The sequence below is a fragment of the Chiroxiphia lanceolata genome, chromosome 8, assembly GCF_009829145.1.
Source record: "Chiroxiphia lanceolata isolate bChiLan1 chromosome 8, bChiLan1.pri, whole genome shotgun sequence".
In the NCBI taxonomy this organism is placed as follows: domain Eukaryota; kingdom Metazoa; phylum Chordata; class Aves; order Passeriformes; family Pipridae; genus Chiroxiphia; species Chiroxiphia lanceolata.
This window is the reverse complement of record NC_045644.1, coordinates 30222363-30245878: the sequence shown is the minus strand read 5'-3', so window position 1 is coordinate 30245878 and position 23516 is coordinate 30222363. Positions and strand designations below refer to the sequence as shown.

The 23516-nt window shown below is 42.7% G+C and overlaps 1 protein-coding gene across 3 annotated transcripts in view; it reads right to left on the bottom strand.

Moving 5' to 3' along the window:
* The window catches only part of PHYHIPL (phytanoyl-CoA 2-hydroxylase interacting protein like), a 58789-nt gene that overhangs the window by 21266 nt on the left and 14007 nt on the right, over nucleotides 1-23516 (bottom strand). Inside the window, exon 1 of one of the 3 annotated variants that reach the window (XM_032694440.1) lies at nucleotides 21984-22308. The exons of 1 other annotated variant lie outside the window; for it this stretch is intronic. In XM_032694440.1, the coding sequence (XP_032550331.1) occupies nucleotides 21984-22182 (199 nt within the window). In that variant the 5' untranslated portion in view covers nucleotides 22183-22308. Of the gene's footprint in view, nucleotides 1-14058; nucleotides 14332-21983; nucleotides 22309-23516 lie in introns of those variants that run through there. One more of the 3 variants, XM_032694442.1, reaches the window with a different exon arrangement.

Below are 23516 nucleotides of genomic sequence, written 5' to 3'. Positions count from 1 at the left end.
GAGTTTTGCACTTATCCCCACAATATTTTTTCTGAAAGCACTAATAGGATCAAAATTCTCAGGACCGTTTAAGCTTGAATGTGGATGAATTTATAACTTGCTAACTGCAGTTATAGCTAAATTATTTAATAACTGTAATTCATTTTAATTAAAATAAATAATGCATTTAATTGCATCATTAAACTAAATCCTCAAAATAATTGTTTCCTCTCTTGCTATTACCATACAGAAAATTCAGATATATCACTGTAAGCTGCACTCTCTTGTTATCAGACAACTGGTCCAAATCAGTGACAATTTTTCCTTTCATTTTTGACCTATCTTTACTTGAAGTAAAAATTTAAGTAACATTTGGTAATATTTTAAGAAGTACCTAAATGGTTTAGAAGAGTCTTACTGAAATCAACAGGATTTAAGTTGCTCAAGAACTTCTAAAAATGTGACTGCAACTACACACACAAGTTTCACAAACCCAAAGCGTAAAACAAAACCTGACTGCAAATCTGATCAATGACTAAATTGGCAAGGCTGACCTTATTCTTTCACTAAGATTTAATTCTTATTTGGTATCCTGACATCTTGGAAGTATTTAATATTTATACCTCACTCATTCAAAACTAAACCACATTTCCAGAAAGTCAATAGCAGCCAAAACCCTCTACTGAGTACTAAAATGGAAATAGGTGCAAGTCTCTGCTGATACAATTACCTTTTTAGGGTCCCCATTACTCCTTATGGATATTTTTGGGAGGAATATTTTTATGAAAACTGGATGCCTCTATGCTTTGATAGAGTACTTGGTGTTCCACAGGGCTGGGCCACTATTTACCTCGTTTTTCCTCTTTCCTTTTTGCAATTTTATTACATGAAAATGTTAACTCAGTGAAATGTGAAACTAAACACAGACGTGCACACAAAATTTCATTCTCGCTGTGTTAAAAATATATGAAGAAAATATGAAAAAGGAGGACCTTCATTTTCAGATGAAAATATGCAACTGGAAGGTTGTGAATAATCACGTAGGTACACATTTCTTCAGTAAGGACCAGAAAAACTGTAAGACTAAAAAACCATCTAGCCTAGAAGATTAAATTGACATACTTGCTATCATGCCTACTTTTCCCCTTATCTAAGATGCAGTTCTACTGATCCTACCATGCTCTAAGGACTGACCAAATCCTTGTGGGACAGAGCAGAGAAGTGGTGGGATCTCCTTTCGTGGCTCATGAATATCAAAACCAAGTAAGGTGAGTTGGCCAGATAAGCTGAGACTGAGTGCAAGTGCCACCACCAAACGTCAGCATCTTGCTCCTCATCCTGAGTGACCCACCTATGCAAAACAACTCACACCAACACACTGTTCCCACTGAAGTTCTCAAACTGCTTCTACTACCGACGTGGCTTTTATTTTTTTACTGAACCTTGTCAGGTTGAAGCTAAACAAGATCCTCTGCAACCTTCTGTGGAATGAGAATTGCAGGGTGGCAAAAATAGCTACAGCTGCACTACAGCTCCTATGGGCACACCAATGGTTTTTATGGCTCCGACCACCAGAGTCAGGGAAGGGCAATTCAGTCTTCTGGAAATCAAACAGGACATTATCGTAGACCACAAACATTAAGCCACCACAGTATTTATTACTAATTAAATGCTCCCATTTTCTTCAGCACAGCAAGCTTGCAGCACATGGGTGGTAAGTGGCTCTTCTCAGCATGTGTTGGCTACAAGATACATTTGAAAAACAAATTTTAATTAAAATGTGCATTTCTCAGCTGCTGAAGGGGAAGGAAGGTAACAAGGGATGTAAAATGCTCTAAACCATCCTCTAGCTTAATTTAAATACCATTTAAAAACTAAAATGAACTTTACAGCCTCTGACATATACTGAAATTTGTGCATATTGCATGCCTTCAGATATACAGAATTCCAGATTTTGGAAGCAAATAACTAGATCAGAAACACTACTATAAAAGCAGAACAATCTATGGGCATGTACTTCATTCATTTAGCAGAAGCCTGAGCTATCAGGTATCTCTGCATCCTTATGAAATGCTGACCATCCTTCAGACTGCACTCAGACCCATTTTGTGGTATATTTTTGGAAGGATCCTATCTCAGTGGTGTTCTGCTGGAAAACTGGGAGTGACATTTTTCAGCAGACTTCCACTCTGTTGATTACTAAAGGGGCAGATATTGAAGCAGGAAGGGATGTGGAGCTTCTTATGGGATGAGGTTTTTCTCTTTTGCTGAATAAAAAGTACAGCTGCCTCCAAGACCATGGAATTGCCTATGTCTCCAAGACTAACAACAAAGGAAAAGAAATCTCATAGATGAAGGCACTGACTGTATGACCCCAGACAAGTTGCTTGGGGCCAGATTCCAATCCAAGTTACACTGCTCTGGGTCACTGGCCTAATTGCTCCAACACTCTTCTAATAGTGTAACTGAGGCAAAGCACTGCCTTTAATTTTCTACTGCTTTTAATATTAACTGTATATTAGAGAAGGCCTTAGCTATAAATTAGAGTGGCCTTTCATGATTTGTGCTTTCGCATGTCACTGAAGAAAAGAGAGAAGCAAACAAACAAACATTTCCATTTCTGTTTATTACTATGAACCTCACACTCAAACTGGTTTACCTCGTTCTTCCTCGGCTGGCAGCAACTTGTGCCATTTATTGCAGCTGTGCCTTAATCACAACCAAAAATGTGTTCTCTCATTCAAGTCATGTGAGTTCAAACCTAGCAAGAGGAGGCAGCCCTGTATTCACATGAGCTTTAACGTGACGTGCCAGCTCGCCTGAAAACTGCAACTGCCTTGATCACACAGGGATTTTTTTTCATTTAAAACCCTCTTCCTTTCAACAAAGGGAAGCCCAGACAGAAAGGTAAAACTCATCACTTGAAGGGCAACAGAGAGAACTCAAGGTTTGGGGAACACAGTTTTACTTTCCCCGAGAAAGTAGGGTGCTCAGCATGAGAGGGCTTTTGTACCTCCCTGGATGCACTGGAAGTCTGCAGCATGAATGAGCATTTCTCTACTTCAGCACACTGGTAATTGCTGTGTGCTTTTCACACAGATCTCTTGTAAGGAATGGGATTTGGCCCAGGTTTACACCAGTTTGTGCTTTCTAACTGTGATTTGAAACGTATTACATATTCACAATAGTTCAGGAAATTCTACTTTGTAACTTGTACTGGGTTGTTTTTTTTTTTACATTTAAATTGGATGCAGGTTTCAGACTTTCTCCCAGGCCCTAAGAAATAAAAGATATAGGGGCTTTGAGAGCCTTTTTTGGCAGGAGTTGTTCTGTTTCATTTTTAGCTGGTTTCCTAGGGCAACCAAACACTGTCATGGTCTTCAGATGCAGGTCTGCCACTGGTTGACTGTTACTAACTTTTGAACCTCTGAGAAGAGCACAGAGCTCACAGATAACTTAGGTTGCTGCCAGTTTTGTTAAGGTAGGCAAGCCTGCAGAAATGAGAGAGGATCCTGTTAAATACTCCCTTATCAAGAGGAAGGCTACAATGAGTTCGAGCTTTTCACAGTTACTAGAATGAAAAAAACGACACAGTTATAAACACTGTAGTCAAAAGAAATCTTTCAGTAGAGTTTCCACCACCCTGGAATTCACTCCTCACTCAGACAAGGTGTAGCATATAGACTGTGTGGGGTTATTACAAGTCTCGAGCCTAGCTCATCATGTTCCTTTCCTGATGGCATTTGTGACAGCCCTCTCATGCAGGTTATGTAATGAAGATTGTCTAATGAGAAGGAGAAAACTCAAAGGGAAGTTTTGATGTAATTAAGTTAAAAGAAACCTACAATTATGAACCATCAGATTCAAATCCATGGCCCTTGATAATTCCAGAATTACTTTTTTAAAAAAGCACAGCTCAGTTGGATACTTTAAATAGTTTCCATTACAAATTCTTATGTAGTCTTATCCCACAGGCTATCAAACAGCAATTGGATTGCAACAAGTGACCAATCATGACTATGGCAAGACAAAAACTGATCAGCTATAGAGCAATAGCTGCACAGCCTTCTACAAATTCACTATGCCAAACAAGTCCCCTCGGGTATGTTACTTAAAAAGAATTCATATTTAGATTAGTTTTTCATCTTTGGGATTTAGAGCATTTAAAAGCATCTCAAGGAATGCTTTCCAGTTCCCACTTCCTGCTATATGAGTTACTCTAACAAGCATACTAAGATATACTGAAGAATTTATTTTCCCTGTGTGGCTTCCATCTCAAGCACACTCGCACTAGGGCTGACAGCCCCGCTGGCCAGCTGAGGGGGTTCCCTGATGGTTTGCTCAAGGAAGTGACCCAGAAACCAGCTGAGAATTACACAATATACAAAAACAGAAGAAGGAGAATCACTATTTTTTCGCATATAGGTTCTGATTCTGTCTTCCCTGCACTTGCAGAGTTATGAGAAAGTACACAGTACTGGACATGCTCCTGCCACAGAGGTCATGCTGGGACACCTGATGTGTCACAAAACCTGAAATTAAACTCTCATGCTCTAGACAGGCTGCTGATCTCTGCACATCAGATATGACTGAAGAACTCCATGCTACCTAAACAGAGTGACAAAGTGAAGTACAGAAGCAACATATTCAATGTGTTGGGGTTCCAATCCTGGTACAAAGCAGTTCACAGATAAAGGAAACAAAGAAATGCACCTGGAGTTTCAGGTGCCTCCATCTCGGGGAGAAGAGAAAGTAACCTCTACACACGGGCAGAGGTGAGACAATCCCAATAAATGGCATGTGAAGTCTTACTGCTCAAGTCTGTCCTTTCATGAAGGGTAAGGTGGTAGCTGTGTCATCAGAGCACAGGTAACACTGGCTAGAATTCCAGTATGTTCCACACAAGAGGGACAAAACTTCCATGTGATCTCATGGATTCAGTGAGCAGACAGGGTATTTTCAGTTCCTCTCATCAGAGATATGTCTTGAAATTACACTGAAAGTGTAAAGGCTAGAAATTCATCAGAAGCCACATGTTTACTTCTGAACATTTATATTAAATTACCAGCATAAATTCCATCATAAAAGTGTAAGTGCATAATACTTACTTCATGTCATCAAATGGACCTTAGTAGCATTAAAATACAATCTGCTGCACATCTTGTTCTTAATTTTATCCCTTCCTTTATATAAACTCATGTATAATTTCCCTTTACATAAGTTAAAAGGAGCAATGGCACAGCATGAATCACTCCATGGATACTTGTATACTAGTACTTACAGCTGGCCAAGATTGAAAAGGCCTTTTAACATCTTTTTATCCTGCTCATTTTGAAGTCCAAATGCCTTCAACTCTGAGTACACACAGAAATGAACAGTAAAAAATCACCCTGAATAATCTTTTGAGAATGTTATTTCTAGCCCATAACTAAAGATGGATTAAATCCAGACAAACTGCAGCTTAGAGAGAAAAATTCCAAATTAGATGCCTATCTGTATGAAATGAGATAGAACACACACACCAAAAGTTAGGAAAATACAGTGGCTGTAAGATCTCAATCAAGTCGAATTATGAATGCAAATTGGTTTTTTATACAAAGTCTTACTGAAGCCAGTGGAACAGCTCAGGGAAAAAATTTATGGGATGCTTCTGATGATTGCAAACTGAAGAGTTACAACAACAGTGCAAGGATATACAAAGCTTAGTATGGGAACTCTTCAAACTATGCTTCTCCTGGAGCTGCCAGCTGTGTCTGACTTTCTCCACTACTGGGGAAATAAACTCCAGACACCACTCCACACTTGGAACTAAGAAAGGGTGCAACTCCGGTAATACTTTCTGACTTTCTGTCACTCTGCAGGAATGAAAGAACAACACCAAACTAGTTTTAAGGTTTCCCGTTTTTGGCAGCAGCGAGAACTGTCAAGGCTGAGAGAAACTGTTGCAGGTTATAAAAACAGTACAGCTAATCATTGCTTTTGAAAACATTCATGCAAAACACCTTGTTCATTCAAGCGTAAATAAAACAAGAACACTCTGAAAACAATAAAATAAAATTGACTAATGATTCAACTACAAACACCACTGTGAAAACTGCTACAGCTACAAACACTACCAACTCAGAATATTCTGTAACTACAAAGAATTCTAACCAAACCTTCTGTGCTGAGGGAAATATTTTCAAGGTCAAATAGAGGATGCTCCACTGTATAACAAAACTTATTGTGAGGAAACCCTGGGAAGTGATCTGGAGCAGAGCTTTCTTCAGTTCCAACACCATAAACATTGTATTTGTTCATAACTTCCTGTAGCAGAGACATATTTTATACAGGTATCATGTACTGGCAATGTCAGTACTAATTTTTCAGACATGTTTGCAAATTTTTGAAGAAAGTAGTCTGCAAGTAAAAGGAAACAGAAGACGCAGTGTATGACTGCGGGCCGTGCTCAGCCAGAATTAAATATAGCCCTCCAGCACGAAAGGCCAGGCACGCTGGCAGCCCAGAAGGTGCACCTACTGTACCGAGTGGACTAAGAAAAACAAAGCCAGACATCTTTTTTGATCTTTAAAAGACCTTTACCTCCTCAACTGTGGTTAAAATACTGGCATTTACTTCAGCAGCACAGGGGGAACTGAAAAACTGCCTTATTCAGAAAATCCGGGGCCTCCAAACCTGCCATTTAGAGGCCATGAACAATAAAAGGTGGACAAAATTACAAGGAATGGGTAAAGGAGGAGATCTTTCCAGATTTTAGGCAGGGGGGAAATGGAAAACTAATGAGGCAAAGAAGTCCCAGAATGAAAAGCCAAGGTCAGGAAGACAGGCTTCAGCAAGCCTTTAGAGACAGTTGAGCATAACAGTGCCTGACTGGAACTCATTCCAAAATGAATGATAAAACACAAGAGAACTCTGTTTAAATAATGTGACAGATTCACTCCTCAACACACCTTACATGAACCAGGAACCTCACTGGAAAGCTGATGTAAAGGCTGAAATGGCTTTCTGGGCATACTCTGATCTAGATTCTACAGGCATAACTGCAGGGGAAATTTGGAGATGTGAGCTCAGAATGCTGCTTACCAGAGGTGGTAGAGCCACCAGATTAGTAGGCTGAGAAGGAGGTTGCTAGTAAAACAGAAATTTCTAGTTTAAGATGGAAGATGAAAGAGTTGAAGAGGATAGTAACGGCTTAACTCTTCCTTAATAAAAACAATATAAAAATAAAATGCCAAAAAAAGCTTTTGTCTTTGTGATTTGCATAAGATGCATGAAACTTAAGTGAGGGGTTGGCTTGGCATTGCTGATTCTCAAATGCTGGAGGCAGAATTTCTCTTCTCTAATTGATTCCTCCTGCCATTGTTCTTACTGGGAACTATTGACCTGCAGGGCTAAACAATGACATACAGCAAAACAGGTGAGGGGTTTGGGTGCCCACTGGCTTACCATAGAGCCTGTGCCTAGTTCCAGGCTGTGTAAGTGTCTTTATGATCTGTAAAGGGAGATCACATTTAGCTATTGCAGACAACATTAAAATAGAAGGAGCTGCAAGAGGAGCATGGGCAGGAAGTGCTAAAATGGATTCTGTTATGGAATAAATAAAAGAATGTATCTGGGAACTATAATCTGAAAAAAAAACCCCCACAAGAGACATACATAGGAGACAGTGATGATTTAAATGCTTTAATTATAACAATGAGTAGAAATTAACTACAAAACCTACATATTTGAGTTTCAACCTATCAATATCAGGGAATAGCACTGAGAGAGAACAGCAGGTGAATCTGGCATAATTACACATCAAACATTTTAGTTGCTTTATAAAGGATCTAGTAGAGTTTCAGTGAAAAATAATTGAATGAAAAGGCGCACAAATAGAATACCAGGCAAGATTGAAATAGCTAATAATATATAACTTGGTCATTGCCAGACAAAGTAGCTCACAATCAATTATGCAGATTTGAGTGCCATAAAGCTCTAAAAGAAGATGAGAAGGAAGAATGGAAAATAACTCCAAAAATGAATGAATATAAAGGAAGAATGCGGATGACTACATTTCTTGACACTGGGATGTTGAATAGCCAGTTTCCAGCAAAGCCTCTCTAGTTGGTGACATCATTGCTTATGATATAAAACAGAACAGGATAAAATAGACCCAATGGTGAGCTGAAGTGAATGACAGGCAAATCCTTAGTTTTCTTCTCTTCCACAATTCTAAAGATCATTTATGGAAGACTTGTTGCTTGGCTCCATTTAGTATTTTTCTGTGTTCTAACGGTAAGGAATATCACACGTGAAATCTTAGTCTCTGGCAAGAATGTAAATCTAAAACCATAATAAGTATTTTTCTTTGCAACAGGAGAGCTTTTGAAGTGATGCACTAGATTTTAGCTCCTACCTGAAGCTGCATTATTGCTTGTCACAAAAAAACCAACCAAACAAAAAACCCACAATCATCACTCTTTTCAAGTTCTGCCAGGTTAGACATGATTTTATGGAATAAATGCATTTCTTAGTTGAGCATTCCACAAGTCAAATCCTACAAAATTGATACAGTTGGCATTTTGAAGAGAGTGAATTTAAATCTCCAAACTTGCAGCTGGGAAGAAGAATAAAACCAGCAATAAACATAACTGAATTTTGTGTCCTATGAAAATATCACAGATACAGCACCTCTCCATTATGCTGGATACAAAAATACAAATTGCTTACTCCTGTGCTCAGAAGTCTCATAGTTTTTAAAAAAACAAACAACAGTGCAAAAACAACCATTCAGGACACTAAGAATTACTGTGAAATTTGGGTCCCTTCATGTGGGATTCTACTCAGACATTCGATTTTTCCCCATCTCTCAGATGTACATGATAACCTTTCAGAAATAGCAGTGATATTGCTCCATGATGCCAAAAAGGGGATTGGAAAAATGCATCCAGAGCCTGGATGATGCCACTTCATCCCTTCTGTTTGAAAAACAAATGTGTACACAATATGCCCACGAAAGCCCCAATTAATGAACTCTAGAAAAATCTTTTCGAATGCTCCAATAAATCCAGCATAATAATAAACTCCTGAAATAAATTAGAAAGCATGAGACATGCTTAAGTAACATGGAAAGCCAAAGATGCAAGTTGTTTACATAAAACAGAGATGACATGTTAGCTTGTATGATGTAATGCTTTTATACAGGCTTGGTAGACTGAACACTTTTGATGGTGCCAAGTGTTTGGAAGGTGATGAAAATGATTGGAATTGGCCAAGACACCAATTCCAGCTCTGATCCTGATGCCCAAACACTATCTTCCAATACATGAAGGCCAAAAAAACCTTTAAAAGCACTTTAGAGAGATTGTATAGTTCAAGCCATCAGTAGCTGGAAAATGCCAGAATGAAGCAGACTTGAATAACCTTAAATTGGACACTTTGTTCAGATTATGATATAGTCTTTAACTGCATGATTACATACTAATTTTTCCACATAAATCCAGACTCATTCAGCATACATAATAAATAGTGCCTACATAATGAACTATCTTTCTTGTAGCAGCTATTTGCTGTTGTTCAGTGTGTAGTCTCAGGACTTATTTGCTACAGAATATTCATCCTCTGCTCTGAAGACAAAATTATGAATTTCATCACGGGTTTTTTCCATGCACCTCATGGGTTTTTCCAGGCTACTACAGTGTCTGGCTGCTTAACAAACATTCATTAATTTATTTAGAAAACATCTCTGTGAGGAGAGGCAATAATACTGCTTCCATTTTACATATGGAAAACTGATGCACAGAGAAGTTAAAATATAGTTTCTAACTTGAAATGCTTATTTAAGGTGGTGAACATTTCTCTTCTCAAAGCATTTAGTACCGTGCTTTGTATTTTCAAAGTCCTGCTCCCACTGAAGTCAGCAGAAGCTGTTGACTCCCAGTACCCCTGGAGCCCTGATACCACGGTACCATTCTTTGCTGGCAAATGAACAAGGAGAATTTGCTGTCCTGGGGTTGTGTGTGGCTTTGAAAGCTGGCATGTGCTGATACACCCTGACCTTTCCCTGGTGGTCACACCAAAACATGGCCTCTTCTGCCCTGTTCCTGTCCCATCCCTTCTTCTACTCCCCAGTCACACTTCAGAAGTCCTGCTCCTCATTCCTAAGGCTGCCCTTTCAGTCCCAGTCTCTTTGTTCAGCAAGTCCTAGTTCCATTCCTTTACTCCTCAGCTCTGCAGACCAAACTGCCCAATTTCCCCTCCTCCACATTCTTGTACTTTTTGTCTCTTCTTTGCATGCAGGTCTCCAGATTTACTCTTCATAGGTTCCCCATCCTCATTCTTCAAACTAATGTACCCTGGGTAAACATCTCATTTTCCTCCCCAGTTTTACTTCCCTGGGCACGCTGCCTGAACTTGGATTGTCTCCCTTGCTCGTTCATCTTCTTTTCCTGTTTTCATTCAGGGTTATTTTGCCCACTTCTGCCTCCCATCTAATTTAATCGCCAGCTTGTAAATCTTTCCTGTTCTTCCACCCTTGACCAGCCACTGCCTCAAGTCTATCAGCACCTTCGGAGCCAGTTTTCTTGCCCCACTCCCCAGTCCGTGCCTCTGAAGGTCCAACATCCTCTTTGAAGGTTTGTTTCTCTGCTCTTCTTTCTGCATTTTCAGAGGTGTCCTCTGCTTTCCATCTGTTCCAACTGTGGGAGCAGGGGAATTGTGTGACAGCGTCACTGCTCTCACCCTGGCAGGACCTCAGCAGCCAAAGTGCATCATCTGTAGGGGGAGTGCTGCACAACCACAGTGTGGAGCTTCAGGAAATTCAGCTGCTCACATGTAAGGCTGCTGTACCAAGCCTGTGAAAAGCACAGGGTTTTTTCCCAAGGCTTATGATTTTCTGACGTTAGCTGTTTTCTCATAGAATTGGCCTGCTCATGACACAAAGGGCATCCATCCATCTACTAAAGGTTTAATCCCTAGGTGGGGCTAATACAAATTTTATAAAAAGGTCACCAGAATTTTCAGCGCAAAGGAAACATTCATTCTGCCCTGAGTTTGCAAAAATATGGCTACAGTGTTCAAATATGGCAAAGGAAAATAACAAATGCTTTTTCCTACACACAGGGTGAGTTAAGGAGAGTTCTAAAGAACTACATGTTGGATTGTGCAACAGACTAATACCGAGCTGTGCTATCAGACCCATCTAAGAGAATAAGAACAAATAATGCAAGATACATTTGTAAATAACAGAGAATGCTGAAAATAAGAGCTCATAACTGGCTTTATAATATTGTGCTCACTTTAAACTAAATCTTATCAGGAGTTTTTATCTGAAAAAAATATCTCCAAAATGTGTACATTTGCAATCTTTTAACATTTGTAAGTTTTTAAATGGTCTTAATTCATTAAGAGAGATGACAGTGCTTACAAGAACAATACTTAGAAAAATCCTCTAAAAATAGAGCAACTGTTGTGATATTATTAATTGCTCACTCCTGTTCCCAGATTTGTGGCTCCTGCATATACCTACATAGGATGAATAATCCAGTTTTCTGAATACAAAATGTCTTAATACTAATTCTCCCATCTCAGAAGCAATATTTTGCTATCTACATGATTTTTCCATTATCATTTATGTTTATTGCTTGCAATTCCAAACTAAGTGTGCTGCAGAGTTTTTCATAGTTGGATGTGTAATGTTACAATTTCTCTGGTTGCCTTTATGGTTACTGTAGCTTAAAGACCAGGGACATTTTCAGAATATGAAAATCTAGCATATTTTTAATTCACTGTGGGTAATATAGTGATATTTATCAAAAAACTTTGATTAACCTCACTGATGTCAGTCACCTCAAGAACTTCATCTTTTGTAACAAAGATACCCTAAAAGAAATTGTGAGTGTTTATAATATAAACGGACCCACGTACACAACCAGGGACATAAATGTATCGCATAGGCACTTATCCAGAAGGATTAATGCCTTAACCTTTGCTTCCTTGTTTCTGTGTTCCCACTAAAACAGCTTCTTGATACAGAAGTGCCACCTGTAGGAAATCCTGAAGTATGCTCAGGTGCAGCCCTGTGCCAGTGGAGGCACTGAGCCGACTCCCACATCCCCAAGGTAGGGGCCGCCTTCGGAAATCCAACCATGTATTGGGGAAGCATCGATCCTGTGTGATTGGGGATTGCTTCAGGAGGGTTAGCTTGCAAAGCCACATCCACAGAAAAGCTGTGGTTTTCCACGGAAGCTTAATCAAAAAGAAACCATTTGCTTGCCTGTGTGACATTATTCCACAGAAATCAAGCAGTCCTTAACTAGAGTATGTGGAACCAAATAGAGTTTTCCATGATTAACATGGAGTACTTCACTGCAAATACTTAGGGTACACAAATATGAAGGATTGCATAATTTATCTGTTTTTATTTAGCTCTAGTATTAATAAAAAGATATATAAGTGAAAAAGTGTTTTAACAAAAGAACACACGAACCTCCACTACTATAAACATAGCCCAGTTTCCTATGCCAGTGAGTTAGGCATGAATGGATGGAAGTGCATATTATACCTTAATTCAGACATTGAAAAAAAAATAAATCAAAGAATTTCTAATGTAGCCATAAAAATAACAACTGAGACTTTTCAATGCCTTGTCATTTCCCTTAGTATTTTAAGAAAAATAAAGAGCTTCCAAAAATTCAGCTTTTTAAACATTGTCTGCCTAAAAAAGGAAAGTATTCAATAATAATTTGCAAAAAATAACAGAGAAAACTGGTCTGACTCCTTCTGCAACCATCACCTTTAACAGTTATGCTCCAAAAATATACTCACACAAGGAAATAGTTTCATGAATTCAACTGCACCAATCACTGACACAGTATCTCCATTCCTTGGTGCATTTACCAGGTAAATTTCACACCCAAAGCACATTTTGCATCCAAAAAATGACAAGCTATTTTCAATACTTCGATTTGAAATTACAAGATAGGAATCATCTGGTATATGAACACAAATTATATGTCACTCTACAAGAAAATATTTGTTCATTGTTTGACAGTCAGTGACCCTGTTTAGTTTTGTCAGTCACAGTTGTGTACAAACGACACGACTGTTGTACCCCAGTCAGCCGTCAGTGTTGCTTCGAGCACGTACCACTTGTTTTGGCTGTCCCTCATCACCCCCTGACATTTATCTGCTTGCTTCGACACAGTCTTATTAGAGTCTTAGACACAGTCTTAGAGTCCGCACCTGCAACTCTAAAGCCAAACTTGACGGTCTCGCTGTGCCTTCCGAGGCACGGACGGGCGGACGGACGGACAGACGGACTGCCACTGTCCCCAGGGCACTGCGGTCTCCCGCGGCTGTGCGGGCGCCAGGCGCGGCGCGGCGGGGAAGGCGGGCAGGGATGGCGGGCAGGGAACATGGGCAGGGAAGGAAGGCGGCAGGGCCCGGGGCTCGGCGCTCCCGGGCCCGCCGGGCGGTGCTGTCCGCGGTGCTGAACCATCTCCTCTCTCTGCCTCCCCCCGAGCCCCATCTTGCGAGTTCCAGCTCGCTCCACTCGCCGCCTCATCGCTCGCACAAGCGACCGGCAACAAGTCTGGCCGCTTGCCCACGCCAGCCGGCACATCCGCCCGTGTATCCTAAACACGGGAATTGCCCTATAATACAAAGGAGTTTGGAGACCGCGGGCAACAAAACCCCACCAGGCCACCGGCCCGTCCCCCCAGCTCCGGACTTTCCGCAGCGCGGGCTCTGGCTCTCCTCGCTGCCTCTCCCAGAACAAGCCCCAGCGTCCATTCCTGGCAGGGGCAGGGTTGTGCAGCAGGCTCGCCCGGGGTAATCGCACTGCAACGCCAGGCACGGCTCAGGGAGCGGCAGGTTTCCCACCCTTCCCTCCAGCAAGGTGCAACCTTCTCTTTCTTCTTTTGTTCTCAGTGGCAGGAGGGTGGCAGCGGCGGCGGGAGGGATGGGGAGCAACTGCACCTACAAATTGATGGGGGATAACAAAGGACCATACGCCGCGCGGATTAATTTGCATTAGCATCCATGAGGACAGCAGCATCTTACGTCTCCGGGGATTAGCCGCGCCGAGCCCGGGCTTACCGTCCCTATCGCAGAGCTGAATCGCCTCCAGGCTCAGGTTCTTGATCACCTCCTCGCAGGGGCTCGTGGGGCTGCTCATGGTGTGCGCCAGGCGCGGAGCCTCCATCGCGCCCCTCGCCTGCTGTGGCTCGGCCGGGCGCTGGGGCTGGGGTTGTGCTGAGCCGCGCGGCGGCGCTTCCCGGCGCTTCCCGGCGCCGCCCGGTTCGGCTGGGAGCGCTCGGCGGAGGAGGAGGCGGGCGGGGAGCGGATTTGTCGCCGCAGCGAGCCGGGGAGGGGGCAGCAGCGAGGCGGGCGCCCGGCGCGCCCCGGCACCCGCGTTTAAAGGGGCCGCGGCCGCCGCCTCGCAGCGCTCCCTTCCCCCTCCGCTCCTTATGTAACGGCGGCCGCGCCTCCGCGGGAAGCTCCCGGAGTGTCCAACCCCTCCGGGTCAGGCGCCGCTGGGCACCGACCCCGCCAAGGGCCGGGCTGGGCTCCACCCGGCCGGCCGCGGGCACAGCTGCCCACCGCCGCGGCGCCGTTTGTTTCCAGGTTATTCCATAACCCGAGGAGAGTCTTCCCGAGGCAAACCACCCCCCAACCCACCGTTACCGACTCCCCCTTCCCCAAACACACAGCCCACCGCGACCGCTGTGCGCAGTCACACCCAAGGGCTGCGGGCGTCCGCTCTGATCTTCGATTATGCAAGAATTCGCAGTAAGAAATACTAGCCGGTTTTAGGTTGATAAACCAAGAAAAGCTGGCAGGAGGGTAGAGATGGCAGGAGAGGGTACAGAAATGAGCCAGGGTACAGAAATGAGCCATTTCTGGCTACCTGCCCTGCACGCTTCCCACCTGTCCTTTTTGTGGGAAGGAAAAACGACCCGCACTGTACCAGTGCTATCCATACCAAGCTTTTTAAAAAACTATTTATCAGTTCACAATTTCAGGAACAAGAACGGGGCCAGAAAATGAGAAAATTTAGATAAAGAGTAATAGGAGAATAAATAAAACTTGTACAGCACTGCACCATCATCAGGTGTGACAGCCCAGCTCCCTCCCACCGCAGGCTGGACAAAGGAGCAGCCTCTTGGCCTCAGGGGCTGCAGCAGTACAGAGCTTTCTCCAGGTCACAGGCTGACCACACATTACAACAAGCATTCTTGGCACCAATTCGTTGTTTCACCAAACCAAAATTGACACCATTTGGCCACTGATCTTGAGACTCCAGCAGCAGCTGCTTTGGGAAACAGCAGTTCACTGCAGACAGGCCCCCAACAAGCTCGAGGCTGTGATGTTACTTGGTCAGCATTGCATGACAGCAAGTCCAGAGAGTCCCTAGAGCTCCCATTTCTCTTTCTGCAGTCCCAAGACCATCCAGTCCCCTCCCAGTCCTCGCTGATCTGACACAGTAGTAAGCTCCACACACAGCCAGATGTCTGTCACTCAGAGATGGCTTTCCACTGGACTTTAGGATTATTCCGTTCCTTATGATGATTTCTAGGGACACTAATCTCAGGAGATGAGCTCTGGTGTTACCTTTCACTGAGCCACTCTCAAGTGCTGCAGCCTTGGAGCAAGGAACAGGTTTCAGGAGCCCGAACTCCTCTGACACCTTCAGAAATCTGTAGCGCATCATGGGGAGAAAGTGCAATGCTGAGCACCCTTCCAGCACTCTCTACTCTTCACACACACACCTCCCCCTGCTTTCTTGCTCATCTTTTGTTTTTTTCTTCTCTTTGTCTCTCTGATTTTTTTCACAGTGATGGAAAATGTGTGCAGAGGGGTCAGGTAGAAGAGAAATGGAATGAGTGGGAAGGGAACCTAAAGGAAGAGAAAATGAAAAGGAAGCAATAGCAGGGAGGGAGAGTGTGAGTCAATGGGGAGGTGGGAAGGGAGAGAAATATATGAATGAATGCACAGACAGAATGAGGACAAATGCAGAATCAGAGAGGAAAGAAATGAAAGTGGGTGAGACTGCATTCATCAGGTTTTAATTTTGTCTCTGACAAGCATTAATTCCCTGCACAGAAGCAAAACCTTTCTCCTTGATATTGCAACTGTTCTTAGCACACAGTCATCTCCTACGTAAGGCTGGAAAATTTCTTTCTCTGAAGATGGTGTATTTAGTCTCTTGGCCTTATGTTCCACATTCACTCCCTTCTACAATGTGGCAGACGCTTCAGCAGCTCACACAATCTTGTTACTTCCTTGCTATAACATTATATAAAGTCCATTTGAAACAGAGCCTGTTCTCGAATACTGAGAGAATTCCCATTTTATTCTCTCTGCCTGTATCTTTTACACCTTTCTCTCTTCTACTTCTTATTCTATGCAACTGAAATCAGGTTTTTAAGATGGGATGCATTTTTGCATAGCTCTTTGAAAGCAGACAGCTTTGGGGGTGTTGCCATTCCTCAAAGGCCTCTCATTTCTCAGCTGTCTTGTAGCAATAACCCCTGGCTGAGCTATATCTAATTCTCTCCCCACACCATTACACTTTTTTTTTTGAAGAAAAGACTGGTTAAATCTCCAAATACTGGCAGATTTCAGTGTAAGAGCAGAGCAGAGAAACCTTTTCCACAGCTCTGCTTTTCTAAAGCTGGACCTACCTGAGACAGCATTTTTGCAGAGTCACACTTCATGTTTCCCTCAGCCTATCACTGCTCCCATCACCTGGGCTAGGGATCAACATTTTTTAAAGCTCAAATTACTCCCAAATGTGATTCTATGCAATCACTTGGCAATGAATTTAGTCCTAGGCATTTGAGACTCAAAGCACACAATACTCTCATGGTGTTTTTCTTACCTGAAAGAACAGTACTCTGCTTGTCTTAACAAGGAATAGCATTGTCTGAGGCACAAGTTATGTTTGTGCTAAGGGATGACAGAGTCTCTGCGTATAATCAGAAAGTTTATTCTGTGACAGATTATCCCTGACAGTGTTTAGCAAAAAATGTCACATATCACAAATATGGGTCAACATTATGTAATGGAAAGGCTGCCAATGGCAGCACAACATTAGAGACAGCAGAGGGTCATGTGTTTAGAACTGCAAAAGCTTGCAAAGAATTTGCCACAACAGCAACCTTTCACACTTTCAGCATTCAGATAAATAGAATATTACCAACTTCTGCAGTTCAACAACACTGTGTCTGTTATTACAGAAACCTCACGTGAGGAGGGAGAAGCAGCATTTTCTGCACGATACACGCACCAGGAAACGTGAGCTGTGACACACAGCTCTTGCCTGGCTAAATTCAACAACCTCAGCTCTCCTGCCTTAGCCTGGCATTCACAGTCCCCCTGGTAGGTCATCAAGATTTGCTGCAGGGCTACCACTCTACAGCAGAGAGGCTGCCAACCAGCAGGACAGGTGTGTGGCTTCTTTCCTAAAAGACAGAACCCCATTCAAGCCATAAAAGCAAGAGGAAAAGGTGCTGTGTGCTCCTTTCCTCCCCACAAAGAACCCCACCCCCCAATATTACAAAGTTCTGTCCCACCTGTGTTTCACTCCATTCTGGGAAAACTGTCCTCAAAGCACAGCACAGAGCTGGGCAACCCCATTCTTACTATCTGAAAATGCTTTTGTACTTCACTGTAGCAGGTTTTTATCTGCAAGCTATAAAAGAAACCTCCTTTCTCAGACTTCATCAAGACTCAGAGTTCCAGCTCTTCCTTCCCACTTGGGAATAAAAAAAGACTTGTGTTATTGCTCAGTGGACTGTGCAAGCAGAAGGCAAAAAGGCTACAGACACGGTTTTCACGAAAGAAAAACAGGGAAGGAAATAAAAAAAGCCTTTCCCTCCCCCCTTTCTATTAATATGTCATTTTTGAGGAGAAAAGCAAAATACTAAAGGACAGATAAACAGAAGGATCAAAACCGGTATTGAGCATTTTAGGTCAGTCCTAAAAGGCGCATTGACTAAGCTTAGCAACTAATCCCTGAAGTTTCATGGAAATAAATTCTTTTCAATTTTGCAGTCATTCTTTGTCTTTAATGGACATGTCAAGTGTTTCAAGCGTGCAAAGGCACATACTTGAGAAGGACTGTGTGCAAAATATTCTTGAAATACCATAGGACTGAAGTAAAATCCACACACTTTTTACATAAATACAAAAAAAAAAAAAAAAAAAAAAAAAAAAAGACTTCAGACCCCAAGTGAAAGCCGTGACTCTGTACAGTTAATGTGCAGTGTGACACAGCTTCCTCTGCTGCACTGAGACAGAAATTGAGGTAGGACAACTGAGAGCACTAGGCACAGGATCTCACTGGGAGCCTCTTTGTTTTTTCTCAGATAGCAAAGCAAGTGTCTCCTCAAATGCTCAGACAAGGAGAAGGATGAAGCAGGTCCCCCTTTCTTTCCCTAGGAAAATCCAGGGCTGAGCAGCAGGGTTTATTCTTAGCTCTGCAGTGAGCATCTCTCCCCCTTTCTCCAACTCTCTGCAAAGGTAATAAACCTTTGCAGGCACCCTGACACCAAGTCCAGCAGTGAGGCTGCAGCTCTCTTGGAAAGTTTTCTGTCTGCTCTTTGCTGCTTTGGTGTTGTTGGAGCTGCTGGGAAGCCCTTGCTGTTCCTGGGACCTCTCCAGTGAGATGCTTGCAGTAGAGACATCTCAAAATGTCTCTCCTCCCCTGTTAGGAAGGCTTCATTTCAGCAACTGCATTCAGCTCATGCATTCAGGCTTTTCTTGCCAAGCCATAAAGCATAGTTTAAAACATCACAGACAATTCTGTGGTAATCCTGTGACTTCTGGTGCCAGGGAACCTACTCATAAATCTGAAGTTTTTTATATAGTGTGATGGGAAAATGGCTTCAGCGGAGAAAAAATCTAGTCTGCTACTCAGGTAAAAAGACAGTCTGTGTAAAAGGCAGCTCAGGGTATATGAGACAGAGATTTACTAAAGCACAAGTAGCACAAGCAAGTAGCACAAACAGGGTAGCCAAAGTCTGACTCTTTGCCAAGTCTCCCCATACAGGAATAGCAACCAGCTCCAAAGCAAACAAAAGAGATGGTACTTCATGCAATTGATGTTAGAATTGTAAGACCAAAGGGCATTGTCAGTGCTACAAGTTCTCATTAATTCAAGGAGAGGCTGGAAAATTTCATGGAAAAGAAATCCTTTAGAGTTACTAAAACCACAAGTGACTCAGGGTCTCTAAGCTGGAAATTATTAGAGTGTAGGGAAGAGTTACTGAAGACTGTTCTATGTGCTTGCCATGACCTTCATCTTCTGTAAACATCCATTTTCAGCCACTTCTAAAGAGACTGTACCGGCCTGGGCAAGTCCTTGGTCTGACCCAGGACAATCATGGAAATGCCCTGGTATCTGAGCCTTCACTCCTTACCACCCACCCCCACCATGCCATCCTCATTCCCAACAAACACTCCAGAGTACGGAGCCCTCCAGCTGTGTCAGCTGGGTGTGCAAATCTCAGCCTAATCATTTTCTTAATGCTATTGATGGTGCTGCTTTCTGAATTTCAGTTTTCTGAGCAGCTTTATAGAGTCTGAATAAGCATCTAAGAAAGGCAAATTCTTTCATGGACCAAAAAAAAAAAGTATTTGTAGCTTCATAAAATTTGTTGCCTAGTGGGCACAAAGTACTGTTAATGCTTAGCATTAATACTTATTAGTTTGCTTTTAAGTTTAGCTTCACTTTATTAGATCCAGACTAACCACAGAGAACAACTAGAACCTTCTGTATTTCCTCTCTTCTCTGTGCTGCTAATCATTCTTCCTACTTTTGTAACCATTTCCACATTTAATTAGTGCTTTATCCTCCAGATATTGTGCCATATCTTGACCTTTAAAGGATACTACTGTCTGCTTATCCTTGACAACACTGACTGCTATTCAGATTTACTTTCTGTCTACAGTTCAGTGGCCAGCCTGTGATAACTTTAAGCGAATTTTAGTCCCAGCTGATTTGTTTCAGCAATTTCCTTAAGATATTATGTGGCACAGCATCAAATGCCTTTGTAAGTCTTGATGCTGTTCTGTACTCCACTAATCTTCTGGTTTCATCATAAAAGATGTGGAGGGATAAACATTCTAATTGGTCTGGCTTGGTTTACTGCAGAACACCTGTGCCATATCTGGATCTCATTATACTATTCACCTCCATATGAATACATTTCCCCCTTCTGCTTTACTGTTTATAGTATTTATTTCAATTTGGAGCCATGCCCACAAGACAATAGTTTCCATAGTTACTCTTAATTCAATTTTTAAAGACTTGTAGCATGCTGACACTTTATTAGTCTCTTGATACCTCAGTTCTCTGTAGGGTTTTTTAGCAACTAGCTGTTCTATCAGTTCTTTAAATATCCAAAGGGACACCTCAGATGCATTCGTTCAAGTGATGATATTTCATTATGTATTTCTTAGTTACTTTTCCCCAGCAGTTCATAATTACATCAATGATTTCTTAACCAAGCCATTATTTAAAGTTTAATCGCCTTCTCAATAAACTTCATGGCAAAAGTCCAATTAGTTTTAGTGGGAATAAGAACTGGTCTCAAAATTTATCTCCTTACTACAAATTAATTATAATTAATATTTTCTTGGTCAAGTAATTTTGTGTTATTGTGCCTTTAGGACTTATAACACAGTCTTTTCATATTATCTTTAACCTCTTGGCAACTGTTTCAGTGCATCCTCATGCTGTCCCTATTTTTCTCATGTGTACTAAACTTGGAACAAAAAAGCCTGTTTTGGTGGTTCTCCAGTTTTCTGTTTCCAGTGCAGTTCATATTTTACTTTTACTTGCTTAAGTAGCCCACAGTGACCCATTCTCTCTTCAGTGTTTCCCATTTTCATTGGAACGAGACACATTTCTTCTGGTTTTCCATTACAGTATCTTCTCATGCCCTCCCTCCTGCCCTTCCTCTTTCCACAAAGCCCTTTGTGAAACTCTCTCAACTGATCCTATGAATGAGATTTTCCTCATAATACTACACCCTTTCACTGGATGACATAAAAATTCTTCAAAGAAGACAGCCAAGAAGCAGTTACAGATCATTAATAAAGTTAATGAAGAAAGTCTAAGTGATCAGTTCCTCAATGGCATCTACTGATCTTGTTTTCTTATAACTATAGACTTATAATAAGTATATAAGCACAAAAGATGGGATCTAGGTTGTTTTTGCTGTTTTTGTACCATCGGCATCTGAGATGATGAGGCAAGACAGGAAAGACACCATTGTTTCATCCCTCACTGCTACCATGAACACAGCTAATTAACTGCTAAGGAAACACAAGGAAAATGATGTTAAATGAGTGAGAGGCAACACCAAGGCATTCCCTCTCCTTGACTCAGAGCCTGGATGCATAGTGAGACTAGTCTTAAATTTCCCTCACTGGACTCACAGTCACTTACTACAGGCTCTTAGACTGTCTTTCAGATCTATGATTACTTAAATAGATGTGGTGGGTTGACCCAGGCTGAGTACCAGGTGCCCACCAAAGCCACTCTGTCACTGCCCTCCTCAGCTGGGCAGGGGAGAGAAAATGTAACGAAAGGCTCGTGGGTCAATATAAGGACAGGCAGAGATCACTCAGCTATGACTGTCATGGGCAAAACACACCTGATTTAGGGAAATTAACTTCTCCAAGTAGGAGAATGAGAACTCAAACAAATCTTAAAAATATATTCCCCCAACCCTTCACTCCTTTCTAGGCTCTACCTCCTCCCCAAGCAGTGGCGCAGGGAGATGGGAATGGGGGTTATGGTCAGTCCATCACAGGTTGTTCCTGCCGCTGCTCAGGGAGAGGAGTCCTTCCCTGCTCCAGAGTGGGGGCCCTCCCGCAGGAGATAGTCCTCCACAGACTCCTCCAGCCTGAGTCCTTCATGAACTGCTCCAATGTGGGTCCCTTTCCACGGGGTGCATTCCCTCAGGAGCACCCTGCTCTAGCATGGATCCCCCATAGTCCTGCTGACAAACCTGCACCAGTGTGGGCTCCTCTCTCCATGGGTCTGCGAGTCCCTCCCAGGAACCTGCTCCAGTGTGGGCTTCCCACAGGTGCACAGCCTTCCTTTGGGCATCCAGCTGCTCTGGCGTGGAGCTTCTCCATGGGCCGCAGGTGGGTCTCTGCTCCTCTGTGGACCTTCATGGGCACAACCCGCCTCACCATGGGCTGCATGGGAATCTGCTCGGGTGCCTGGAGCACCTCCTGCCTCTCCTTCTCCACTGACCTTGGTGTCTGAAGAGTTACTTCTCTCACGTATTCTCACTCTCTCTTCCCTGGATGCAATTCCTTCTGTGCAGTAACATTTTTTCCTTCTCAAATATGTTATCACAGAGGCATTTCCTCCGTGCCTGATTGGCTCGGCCTTGGCCAGCAGTGGGTCTGTCCCGGAGCCGCCTGGCATTGGCTCTGTTGGACATGGGGGAAGCTTCTGGCAGCTTCTCAGAGAAGCCACTTCTATAGCCACCCCTGTCCCCCTGCCCACCAGAACCTTGTCATGCAGACCCAATGCAATATGTAACCCACAATTAGAATTTCACAATGAAATGCATTAGAAACAGCAATTAGAAGCTGTCTTTTCCATGGTTTCGCTCTGGTAGGAATCCATGTCCACTTAGCACCCATATACAGGGAGATTAGATAAAGAGAGCAGAGTATACAAGCAGACAATAAGTGATCATTAGTTTATAGCACTGTTTCTTTAACAACATCCACAAGCATTTTAATTAAAGCATGTTCTGCTCTGAATTATGTCCTGCCACTGTTATTTGTGTTCTGAATATATTTCAGCCCTGCAGTATGTTATTGACAGTACAGCAATCCTTACAAATTTCCAGTTGCTGTACATATTCAGTGCCCTGGAGTGCCTGAAGTCAGTGGAGGAATTATGGCATTCTGTGAGCCTTGAAAAATCCTAGAACTGACTCCAAAATCTGTTAGTGACTGAAATACTGCTCCTGCTCCTTAAACCAGGCTGCACAGGGGGATAATTGCAAAGGCCATCTTTAGCCTAAGGAGTTTATTTGCCTTAGGATCTTTCAACAGTCAGTGGAGGGTGAAAAAATCCTCATCTGTGTCTCAAAAGGAGCTCATTGTAGGTGCTCAGTTGCCCTAGAGGAAATGCTTTCTCTTGATTCTACAGGAAGCTGGGGGAGAAAAGCATCCCGAGGCTAAAATCAATCTTTGTGAATGCCCCCTAAATTATTCTTATGTGTCTGTGCAGCAGCCATCTTTGATAACCTGCAAGATATTCTGAAATGAGAAATGAGAACAGCAAACAAATATGGCAAAACTCTTCAGGGCTAACAGCAGCTCCTCAGGTCCTTGTCCAGAGTTCAGGGGGCTGCATGTACACATGCTGACAGGGACAGTGCTGGCTACAAAGCACAACAAGTGGTCATTTATCCAGGCACAGCTGTTGCCTGATGACAGAGTTCTGACAGTGGTTCCTGTGTGATGGAACGCAGGTCTGTGCTCAGACTTGTCCGACCGCTGCTTCTCTGGGACCT